Genomic DNA, 12645 nt, shown 5'->3' with positions numbered 1-12645 from the left:
TTAGTTTTGAAGACCATTACATTCAACAATTGTCCTCATAATATGTAAATAAAGAGTTTTGTAAAATGATCATTAGACAATTTCTTTTAAGATGGGTGTATTTACACTTAACTCTTAAAATACTAATCCTCTAATTTATTTAGTCTATTTATCTATTAGACTATTAAACCCTTATCACATTAACCCTCTATATTTAAGTTGAATATATATTTCCAATCTACTCCAATGAATCTCTTAATACAAAATCCATTCCTCCTAAATTAATAACCCAAACCATCTCACCCCTCAATAATGGATGGACTTACCAATACACACTCTACTTATAGTTCGACAAACTCATAACCCCCTTAACTATTGATCAACCAATTAATGTGTCCTAATCACTAGTCCATTAAATTATCTAATTAATATGATTATCTAATTATCCATGAATAATGATATTAACCCATTAATAATAACTAGTTAAAATATAATCTCTTAAAATTTATTCACTTAACTCCTTAAGATGTATATTTAAGCTGCTTTACTATTTATTACACCTTTTTTTTAACATTTCTTTTAAGAAATAATCTTATTGTATTAATGTTTTAAATCAATAAGAAAATACAATTTCATTTTCAAAAGATACAAACTCTTATATAAAATATAATTAAATTTTAAAATCATATATATAATATTAAAAGTTAATTATTTTTAAAGATTATACATTTTTATATATCACATAAATTTTCTTTAGTAGCCTTACTCACAATTAAATGAGATTGGATATTCAATTGATATTAATGACTAATTAAAATATTTTTTTAGTTTTAAAATAATAATGTAACAATGTAAAAAAAACAATAGCTCTAGTGGTATTTAGTGAGTTTAATTCCCCCTCCACCTAGTTTAACAAACTAAACAATGTCTTCACATCGTGTGAAAAGATGAGTTAAACATGGAATGGGGCATGTTGGTTGTCCCTCCCAACACGAAGGTGAGGGAGCATGATAAGCAATATCCCTTAGAGATCTTAATGTTAACACATGGAGATGAGACCTCCACCACAAGCAATAATAAGAGGCGGCTCTACAATTCACTCGCTTGGCCTTCTTTGTGCTATGGAAGTTACTCCACCTTCACTCCCATATACTTTTATGAGTTTTTAATGTATTTTGAATACTTCGCCTTCACTCCCATCTACTTTTATGATTTCTCAATGTACTTTGAATCTATGTGTTTTAGGTTTTGTCATGGTGTTGTTTCTTATTGGGTTTGCTTCAACAACAAGGCCCATAATCTCTTTTACTTAGGTTTCTTCCAAATTTGGTTTTTTCCTCTTGGTATTTGTGTTGCGAATGTGTATAGCTTTATGGCTTTCCCTCTTCGTTGGTGTTTATCCTTTTTCCTCTAGAGGTATGTTCCCATATTTTAAATTGTAGTGGGAGAGGCCTTTCTTGCTTGTTTGGTTCTCTCGACTATTTCAGTGCTGCTCTTGTTAGTCTCCTTGACCTCAACCTCGCCATCCCTTCCTCTACCTCTACTTTTTGTCATTCTGGTTCATGTTCCTTGGTTCTCACCATGCAAGGTAGTGCACTCAAAGTTGCATAAGGGCGAGTTACAATGAGTCACGAGAAAGTACATATTAACCTCGCCATCCCTTCCTCTACCTCTACTCTTTGTCATTTTGGTTCATGTTCCTTGGTTCTCACCATGCAAGGTAGTGCACTCAAAGTTTAATAGGGGCGACTTACTATGAGTCACGAGAAAGTACAAAAATATGTAGCATTGAATCATTAGCAAGTTAGTTTCATGCTCAAAGTTTTCCCTCTCTACAAACAAAGATAAAGGAGGTAGTGAGAAACAAAAAATTTGATCGTAAGTTGTTTATCACACATAGACATAGCTAGAGAAGTGGCTACTTGGTTTCCTAATACAAAGAACTCTTGATGTCGACACAACCAATATATGCAAACAATTCACTTTTATTGGCAAATGAGGACAAAGTGAAGGAATAGATTCTGCTAGTGTTGGACACCAATTCTTCTGTCAATGAAATCCATGGACCTCGATATGCAACAAATGAAAGATCAGCTAGATCTTTAAATCCATGGTCCCGTGTGATTCTTCTCCTTCAAGATGATTTACTAGTTTTATTTTAGTTATGTCACTGTAAAGTTATCTGTTACTGATTCTAATATAATGAGTTCATGTTTCATGTCTAAACTTTTAAAATACATATTGATGTTTTTCTAAATATTCATATATGAATTTTGAACAATTTAAAGTTTTTCCATAATCTATTTTTTTAAAGAAAATAAGAATAAACCAAAATTATCTATGTTATATTTTAATTTTCTATCAATAAAAAAATTAATTAACTAAAAAACAATAAAAACAATTATTATTAAATACCATACGATAACACAAATTAACTCATCACCATTATTTCATTATTTAAAAACCAAACTACCTAAAATAATTAAACCCTAAATTCATCACTATTATTTCATTATTTAAAAACCAAATTCCCTAAAATAATTAAACCCTAAATTATATGCACATATATGTAATTTGATGTATTAATTATGAACTATGATCAAATTAAAATTTATTTAAAAGGAGCTTAAAGGAGCCATTAAATTATGATTTATTTTAAGAGGAGACCGCATCTGCCAAAGTTTAAAGCGATGAATGAATATATTGAATTTCTAAACACTGAATTTATTGATTGTGTTTTCATCAACTATTTACGAAAGTAGTAAGCCGGAGTTTACTTGCTTCACGTACGCTTAATTTATTGGTTGTGTTTTCATCAACTATTTTCTAAAATAGAAAGCCGGAGTTTACTTGTTCCACGGTTTAAAGGTTATTGGACAGTTTTTTTAAATTCGTAAAGTGTTGGTAGAGATTAGTTGGAATATCTAATTTGAGCCGCATTTTATGTATGTTAATGATTTGTAGTTAAAAATGTATTTTAGACATTAAAAATTTATGGGATATCAACCCCAAAATTTCCCACAAAATTCCAAAGAAAACTTTAAAAGATAAAACATAGACCAGGCCAAATAAAATTGGAAATTAACATTCCTGGTCTCCTGCACAGAATTCCACTGGTACTCTCGCCATCGGAACTCACCGAATTCGTTCACATCAGCAGTTCGTTCGTGATGATTTGTCGAACGACTTTTACGATCTGATCATTTATTAATTTGTCAAGTTCCTGCGTGAGAGAGATCAAACTCGGAAAATAACCGCTCTGCGCGATCTATGGAGGTCACAATTTCGTCTGGATAGTCATTTTTCATTCAATCTTTTTTTTTTTTTTTTTTCTTCTTCCAAAAACCCTGATCAGAAGAGTGTTTAATAGTATGGAGGTTACAATTTCGTTTGGATAGTCATTTTTTATTCCATATTTTTTTTCTTCAAAAAGCCGGATCAGAAGAGTGTTCAATAGTTTTTCGGTACAAATGAATTTACCACAATCAAAAAAAATTTCATGCGAAACCAGTGTAATTCAAATTTCCCTAAGTTTCTACTATATTTTTAGTAAAATCATACCAAATTTTCTGCTACTTTGCAGAAAAAATTGTGGCTGGATAGGCTAATTCTTTTCCCAAACCAATCTATTCATGAATACGTTATCAAGTACGCCCAACGCAATGTATTCATGAGTACGCTTATTAAGTACGTCTGGCACGAATAACTATTTGTTCAATGTACATATTCGAGATTCCGATCTCTTCGGTAAGATTACGTACGATAATTCGACTTTTCGCAGCAAGTGCAAGTGTTGCTTTGCTAAATTTATTGCATTTTTGCCATATTTTATACGTTCAGCTGAAATTCCCGCATGTGATCTGCTTCCGGGTTAGTATGGCTGTTGTACAGAGAAAAGTCATTATTTAATGTGCTGGAATTGAAATATAGTGTCCGGGTCCCTGAGGAATTTTACAGTGGAGTGGAAGTTTAGTATGTTTGGGGATTTTTATAGGGATTGGAATTGAAGTTGTGTGTGTTCATGGCGACCCCCAAGAAACACATTGAAAAGATCAGGAAAGAAAAGTTCTGTATCGGGGCGAAGGAAAATCCACTTACAGAAGATTTACATAAAGCAGTGAAACAATTATCTGCTGAATTATACACCAAGGATGTGCATTTTCTTATGGAGCTCATCCAGGTAATTAATGAGTTTCAAATTTTATCATCATTAATCTTATATGTTTTCTCTGTTTTCATGGTAAGATAAGTGTTTTGATTTGGGGGCAGAATGCGGAGGATAATGACTATGCACCAGATGTGCAACCTTCGTTGGAGTTCGTCATTACAACAGAAGATGTAGCTGGCACAGGCGCTCCTGCGACCTTGCTGGTTTTCAACAATGAGATTGGATTTCAGAAACATAATATTGATTCTATATGCAGCGTGGGACGATCCACCAAAACGAATAACAGGGAAGGTGGTTATATTGGAGAAAAAGGTATAAACTATTAGTGTTTGTCACTATGTTCCTCCAATGAAAAATACATTTGCTTTTTATTTATTTTTATTGTTTTGTCGAATTTAGAATTGAGCGCAATTATATGATTCTCTGTTTTGAAAGGAAAATTATTGTCTTCATTTTAGGTATCGGATTTAAGAGCGTTTTCTTGGTGACGAGCCAGCCTTACATTTTCAGTAATGGATATAAGATAAGATTCAACGAAATCCCTAACTCTGATGTCAATATTGGATATATTATCCCCGAGTGGATAGAAGATAGGCCGTGCACTGCACAACTCCAAGAAATTTATGGATGCCAGCTTCCCAATACTGTTATAGTTCTACCCCTACGTCCCGAGAAGGTCGAAGCTGTAAAGCAACAGCTCTCGAGTATTCATCCTGAAGTTCTTTTGTTTATGTCTAAGATAAAGAAGCTCTCAGTCCGTGAGCTGAAACATTCTGATCTTAACAAAATTTATACAATCTCTGTTTTACGAGAAACTGACCTTGGAAGTTCTGGGAGCAATGACAACGAATCCTTCATTCTGCATTTGTTAGCAGAAGAAGACCGATTTTCGACTACACGATGCAGTTATTACATGTGGAGGCAATGGTTTCCCGTGGAAAATGAGTATAGGGTTGAGCAGAGGAAATACATTGGAAAATGGGCTATTACATTAGCTTTTCCAATGGGAAAACGCTTTACATGTGGAAATATGGTAGCTGCGGGTATCTATGCTTTTCTTCCCACAGAAATGGTCACTGGATTTCCATTTATTATACAAGCAGACTTTCTACTGGTTTCATCAAGAGAAAGCATCATTTTCAATAACAAATGGAACCAGGGAATCCTTAAGTGTATCCCGTTGGCATTTTGTTCGGCATTTCGTTCTTTGATAAGTGCCAATTCACCTATACCTTCAAAAATTTGGATTTTTGGGTACCTTCCATGTGACATTCCTCATTATCCACAGCTCAGGCAAGTTAGAGATGCCATTCAGGTTCAATTGAAAACCGAAGATGTGATTTTATGCGACGTCAGCTTTGCGGGTAAAAGTTTATGTAAGCCAACAGAAGCTCGGACAATACTCCCAGCTTTTAAACGCATTCTAGAGAGAGCAAGTGAGGATGGTCAACAAAGCGAACAAGCCCATCTGTTTTATCGTAATGTACACATAGTCCATCCTCTCCTTGACAAAGAAGAGTTTTATAATAGTTTAAACTTCTTGGGCGCAATTCACGTTTCTTATGCTTGGTATGTTCCTTGTATTCGGTCGTCTGTTTGGTTGGAAGGGCTTTCTGAAGATTTGTATGTTGAACTGCTTTGCTTTATTGCTGAAAATTGGAAGGGACTTTCAAGTTACCTCCAGGAGGTACCTTTGTTGAAGTATGTAAGTTCCTCCAACAATACAGATTTGGCAAGTGTGTCAAATGCTACAGTCCACACTAGAATTTATCTTTCGTCAGAGTCGCACATAACGTGGCTTGCAAAATGGTCTGGTGAGCTTGGAAGTGCCGTCGATTTTTTCTCCATGCCCGAATCTACTCAGAAGGAAATTATAAATCTGGATGCTAAGAAAGGTGAGAAATTGTGTGAGTGGTTCAATCAGTATCCCAAAATTACAGAACTCTCCGTCTCAAAGTTTGCAGAGCGGCTCCTCGATGTAGTAAAAGAGTCGAAAGACAATCATCTTGCTATCACGACTGCACATTTTTTGTACTATTCCCATGCAAATAACTACATCTTGCCCAGACAGCTTACCAGTCTTTGCAAGAATATTCCCATAGTAGTTGAAGGTGGGCATATAATCAAGGAACGACGCTCTCAAAAGTTTCTTCTGCCTCCATCAACCAGTAACTGGGCCAAGTTAATGGGAAAGAACCCCTGGACTATGGACGTTGCAGCACTTTCTGAAGATTACCTTATTCTACCACCTTGTGCAGAAGGTTTGATTTCTTCATGCAATGATTTGGTTTCTGAAGACTACCTTATGCTACCACCTTGTGAAGGAGGTTCAGTGCATTCACATAATGATTTGGTTTCATTCTTTAGAAGAGACGTTGACGTAGTAGATATTCCAGTGCTATTTCCTCCAAATGGCAATCTTCTTGCTGTTCCCCATGCTTTGACAATGGAGAATGCATTCCTTCTGCTGCAGTGGATCCAATATTTGAAACAGAAACGGAAGTTGAACAATGGTTTTTTACAGAGTATATCGGAAGGCAAATGGCTAGCAACATCCAGAGGTTTTGAATCTCCAGCCAGGTCTTTCCTGTTTGATTCCAAGGTGACATCTTCTCCCCTTCAAGTAGATGACATTCCCTTTATTGATGATGCCTACTATGGAAACACTATTCGTGAATTTAAGGACGCTCTTAAAAAAGTGGGAGTAGTCACTGAGTTTGGAAAAGGATGTGACATAATTGTTGAACATCATATTCAAGTGCATAAAGATTTTAAAGCGATAGCAAGGCTCTATAAATATCTACAGGCTTCAAAATGGAAGCCTCACGAGGGCACGGTATTAAAAATTTGGATTCCAGATGACGGTTGGTATGATGCAAGTTCCTGTGTCATCCATGATGTTGATGGAATTTTCAAATCAAGGCTAAAGATATTGGAAGGCTGGTATGAAGAACCATTGCTACTTGAATTCTTCTCCAAGTCTATAGGTGTACCCAGCTATCCACGAATAGAAGACTACTGCTCCCTGTGGCGGGAATGGGCAGGGAATTCCAGGCATCGTATATCGGAATCAGAATGTTGTTTGGTTTGGAAACATATTGTGCAAAACTGGTCATGTTCTTCCACGCATATAAAGCAATATCTTGCAATAGGCGGTGTCTGTAAAGTGCCGGTATGCAGAGATAATAGAGACATTCATATCTGTACTATAGACGAAGCATTTGTTCCTGATGACTTGCAACTGAAAGAATTGTTCAAAGGACGTTCAGCAAGATTAAATTTTACTTGGCAGCCGAGACCTTCTAAAGCTGAAATACCTTTGGATTTGTTGTTTTCAATTTATAATGACCTTGGAGTTAAAAATCTATCTCAGGCGGTGAGCAGAGTCGAGATCTCTGTTCCTGAGAATATGCTTTTGGAAAAGGGGTTACTGGGGATGGGATTGTGCAAAATACTTATTGCATATCTTGCAAAACCTTCATTCAAAATTCCAGCTGATAAGAGACATCAGCTTGTTAAAGGGCTTATGGATTGTCCAGTCTATGAAGTGAATGAACCACTCATGATGGAATATTCTCTTTCATTGGCAAGAGAAAATGGTGAACCGGAGAATATCCAAGTGATAACAACGAGAATGGTGCGATGGGAGAAGGAAAAAAAGCGGTTCCTCAAACAAACACCTAATCCTCACAATAAAAAAGAAATGATGTTGTTTGTCACTACTTTTGCTGAGGTAGTCTCAGATGGTCTGTTAGTAGAATTTCCTGATTTAGTGGCAGGACTACGTGAGATAATTAAAGATGGTTGTTTTGTAAATTTCAACTTGGATGCAGTGGATGTCATGCTTCAGAACATGAATTTTCAGTTGTTTATGGAGGACGAGGGCTTCCTTTCTTCTGTATTTCTGAAAAAAGAGGTTTCTGGCTCAGAATCATCCACATCTGCATGCTGGGTTGGTTATGCGGTTACATCGCGCAAGAGGAAGGGCGGCCCCGAGCTAGAGCAATTTCCAATATCTGTGATGCCGTTAAGGTCATTTGAACCGCATTCAATTCTCAGCAGCAGGTCATCTGGCCCTTCAAGTTAAAGGATAACACTTGTAATGTGAAAAGTGTTATCAATGAATTCGAAATCAGATGAGGCAGACAATGTGAACGCTGAGATGTTGTTGCTTTCACGGGGAGTAGGTAGCCCTAGATTTGCACGTCTTTAAAATTTTGGGCGCGTTTTCAAGTTTTGCAATATCTAACAGGCTTATGAGCAATATTCTGGATCTTGTTTTTGAATCGGCATCGTCGTCTTTGTTTTTACCTTTTGTTGCGCGGAATTGTGAGATTTTAAAGTTAACATTTATGAAACTTAATTCTGGATCTTGTTTTTGAGTCAGCATCGTTGTTGCTGTTTTTACCTTTGGTTGCGAAGGAAGTGTGAGATAAAGTTTATATATATATATTATTGAGTATATCGAAAAGTTTAATTATAAAAATTAATTATTAATTTTAAACTTATACCGTGTTTAAACTTAACAGGTTTTAATATAATGGTGTGCTTTTACAATTTATTGATATGCACTTATATCCTCGTATGTGGAGAAAAAAAAGTGATTAATTTGAATTCAAACCTGGAAATAGCTATATAGACAATTCTAGATCAAAGCTTTTGTGTGCTTTATTCCTGGATCAATTTGTGATAAGCCCGATTTATCAGTGGGTCAGCGATCCTACTGGTTTGGAGCACAATAATATTGGAGTAGAATCACTATCACTTATCCATGGTATCAACCTTCGACGCCCCTTTATGTTTTAATATTGACTGTTATCGGAAAATTTGATGTAAATTTATATGGACTGTTACGGAATTTTTTTAATGTAAAATTTATCATTTTAGCCTGTTCATTATTTGCTGACTTATGTTCCATATATATTCTATATGGTGTTCATTGCCATTCCTTTTTTAATTTTATTCGCTCCTGGTTGAATTTCTAATGTGAACTTTTCTCATAACACAAAATATTTGCTATGCTTGCTTCAAAATTACAGTACTAGATGAAGGTGGAAGCATTATCGTGGATATGTAAAGAATTTCTTGCTAGCATGAAGGACCAAGTTGCCCAAACTAATGGAACAGTATCCTGAACAGAGCTGAGCTTTGTTACACTTTTTTTTGGGGGGGACATTTCACATACAAGTTCACAATTAATTTTCTTGAAGATTTAGCAGTGATCCGAAGTGTTTAATTTGGTCTATGCATTAGATAACTGACAAAAAAGTGCCGTAGATATTCCAAGGCCATTTCCTATCCATGTAAAGTTTCTTTTTCGTTTTTCCTCGTGCCGGTATATAAAACAATGTTGACATAGTTGTTTTTGGAAAGTTAAACACGAATCTACACAAATATAGATACAATTAGTACAATCATATTTATTTATTAAATGTGGTTAATGTAAGTTGGCATGTATCATTTTATTTTAAAATGGAAAAATACAATAATTCATTTTATAAACAGATATTTACATAGATATAACAGTTCCTCTTTACCAAATTTATGCAGTTGTATTTTCGTATCATGTGAGTTGGATTGACCATCTGATGGCTCACTCCTCTAAATAGTGAAATAGAGGAGTTGGGGTTGAAAAGCCTTTTGCAAAAACGAGAGAATACCGTTAAGGGAAAGGATATCTCAATCGCTAGAGGAGTTGTGTTGAAATGTTTTTGTTTTGTTTTGTTTTTTCCTTATTTCAAAAAAATCAGAATCTCGTTACCGGAAATGATATATTAATATATAGACTAAATGCAATGCTACAATGATATATTAATATCTAGACTAGATGCAATGCTACAAGTTATTTGATGTTATTTGTTATTCGATATTTTGTTTTGGAATTCCATACTGATGTCATTTGTTATTTGATATTGTCTTAGAATTTCATAATTACCCTAATACTTTTTAAGTCTCTTATAATTTTAATTTAATTATGATTAATTATCAAGTATATGATAGAAATTTAGAATATGCTATAGTAATATTCATAGTAGTATTCACAAAAGTGTTAAGATTTATCTCCAAGTTAGTAATGTTTTTTTTATATTAATTGATTAAGGAAAATGTCATATCAACACATGTCATATTGGGCATGTGGTATTGATAAGCCATGATATTAGCCTATAACATTGTGAAAAGAGTTGTTTGCATGTTATAAATTGCCATGGGAAAGTGGACATGTTAAAAATATTGTTACATATTTTTTTAAATGTATAAGAGTTGTTTACATGGTATAAATTGCCATGGTAAAGTGGACATGTTAAAAATATTGTTACATATTTTTTAAATGTACATATGTTTAACTAGTATTAATTCTTTTCATAATTAATAGTAATAATTTAAAATAAAGTTATAATTTAATTTTTTTTTTATGTAAGTGTTTGTTGCTGTTATTTTTTCTTTTATTTTTTGGTAAATCTGTTCATTGTGACATGTATAATTGGGTAAGTATTTTGATAATTACTATCTATGTTTACCAACCATTTAGTTATATGGATGTGCTAGTTGTATTCTATAAATGTGAAAAGATAAACATGTAGTCAAATGATGCTATTTGCTATTTCATAATTTGCATGGAAATTTCATTATTGTGTTAGGTTAATGTGAAAAGATAAACATATATTCACATTATGATATTTGTTAATTGATTATTTGTATACCAATTTTATTATTATATTAGATATATAATTCTTTGATCACCACAAAAATATGTTAGCATCTTTCATTTGTGACCATCAAATAGAAATTAATATGCCAAGTCCAAATATTTAAAATATAAAATACTTATTTAAGATAAATAAATAAATGTATAAATATATAAGTGGTGAAAGCATGTTATTAGTAATTATTACTTTATGATATTTACATTTATATTTATTAGAATTGTATTTTTTTTCTTTTATCAAGTATATATACATAAGTGAAAGTTCCTTTTTATTAAGAATCATGTCTTTTCAACATATTTTTCTATATTGCTAATTATTACTTACTAATAGTTTTGTGTAAGTAGTTTGAGTGGTTCAAAACACAATTTTTCCTCTATCTACTTGTGTTTAATTCAAAGGGACATGTTCAATTCATTGTAATAAGGTTCTAGTAAGTGACTTTTAATGTTATAGTGATAATGAGAAATTTAATATATATATAAATAAATAAATAAATAAATAGAAAGTTCCAGTAAATGATAATGAGAAATTTTAAATATATATATATATATATATATATACACGGATAAAACAAACCTACCGAAATCTAGAATTATATTAGTAACCATTTGATTTGATTACATTAGTTATTCAAGATTCATATTTAACCTCAACCACTATTAGCACTATGGGAAAACCATTAGTACCATTCATTGTGGTTACATTTGGCTATGCAATTAAAACTTGGGATGTGTACTTGTTTCTGATCAATGTCTGTCGATTAGGATCTGCACTTAGATGGTTGTGTATATTGGTGCACAAACAACAAGTATAAGCACAAGCACTATCATATCATTTTGGAAGATTTGTAAAGATGGAGTGATCAATAGGAATAATAAAACTACTAAGTTTTTTCTCATTTTCAAATAAATTATATAATTTTCAATATTTAAAATAAGTATTAAATTAAAATTAAATGAAACTCATAAAAACAATAAGTAAACCGATAAGATAAGAAAGTTCATAAACATAGGCTAAGTCTTCGAGTTTGCTTCAAACCATGAACTACTTCATTAACTCTCTTTCAAAGAAAGCTTATCCTTCCATTTTCAATTAAAATCTATAATTTTCAATAATTAAAGTAAATATTAAATTAAAATGAAATGAAACTCATAAAAATAATAAGTAAACTGATAACATGAGAAAGTTCATAAACATAGGCTAAGTCTTCGAGTTTGTTCAAACCATGAACTACTTTATTAACTCCTTCAAAGAGAGCTTATCCTTATACCAAAAAAGTTGAATTATTCTCCCAATGAGCTAGTTTTTATTTACAAAGGGCTAAAATATTTTCCCATTAAGCGATTAGTTTTCCTTCGCTAAGTGATGATATTTTCATAGTAATTGGTCCATTCTCCCATAAGGGTATTACAAAAAACTCTCCCAACTGAGAAGATTAACTAATCCAAATGGTTGAATGGTTTAATGAGTCCAAGATTTAGTCTTCTCTCTCCAAAGAGGGTTTAAATTGTTGAAAAATAGAGTGCAATAGATACAAACATTATTTTTGAGCTATGGTAATTATTTGTGAATATATATTATAATTATTTTATCTTTATCAAGATATCCTACTTCAGAAATTTAGCCAATAACCATGAAAAGAAAGTAGAGATCACATGGGATATGTGAGATCACATGTGTGAGAGAGATGTGTGAGTGATAAGTGTGTATAAAAATGAAAAGTTCAAATGTATTTTTATAGTGATTTTAGGTTACCCAAGAAACATGCGTCTTTGCAAATTCAATCACGTC

At 33.0% G+C, this 12645-nt stretch overlaps 1 protein-coding gene across 1 annotated transcript; it reads left to right on the top strand.

Annotated features, from left to right (window-relative positions):
• The first annotated feature begins 4000 nt into the window (after positions 1-4000).
• LOC149201050 (uncharacterized) lies at positions 4001-8234 on the top strand. The gene is made up of 3 exons (XM_089401181.1): positions 4001-4159; positions 4249-4459; positions 4606-8234. Exons 1-3 carry the CDS (start codon positions 4001-4003, stop codon positions 8232-8234), a joined length of 3999 nt encoding a protein of 1332 aa, XP_089257307.1.
• Positions 8235-12645: the final 4411 nt, after the last annotated feature.

This window comes from Pinus tabuliformis, chromosome 2_1, assembly GCF_031772625.1.
Source record: "Pinus tabuliformis cultivar Carrire ecotype Pingquan chromosome 2_1, CPIR1, whole genome shotgun sequence".
Classification (NCBI taxonomy): domain Eukaryota; kingdom Viridiplantae; phylum Streptophyta; class Pinopsida; order Pinales; family Pinaceae; genus Pinus; species Pinus tabuliformis.
Note: the sequence above shows the minus strand (reverse complement) of the source record. Positions and strands in the feature narration are given on the sequence as shown.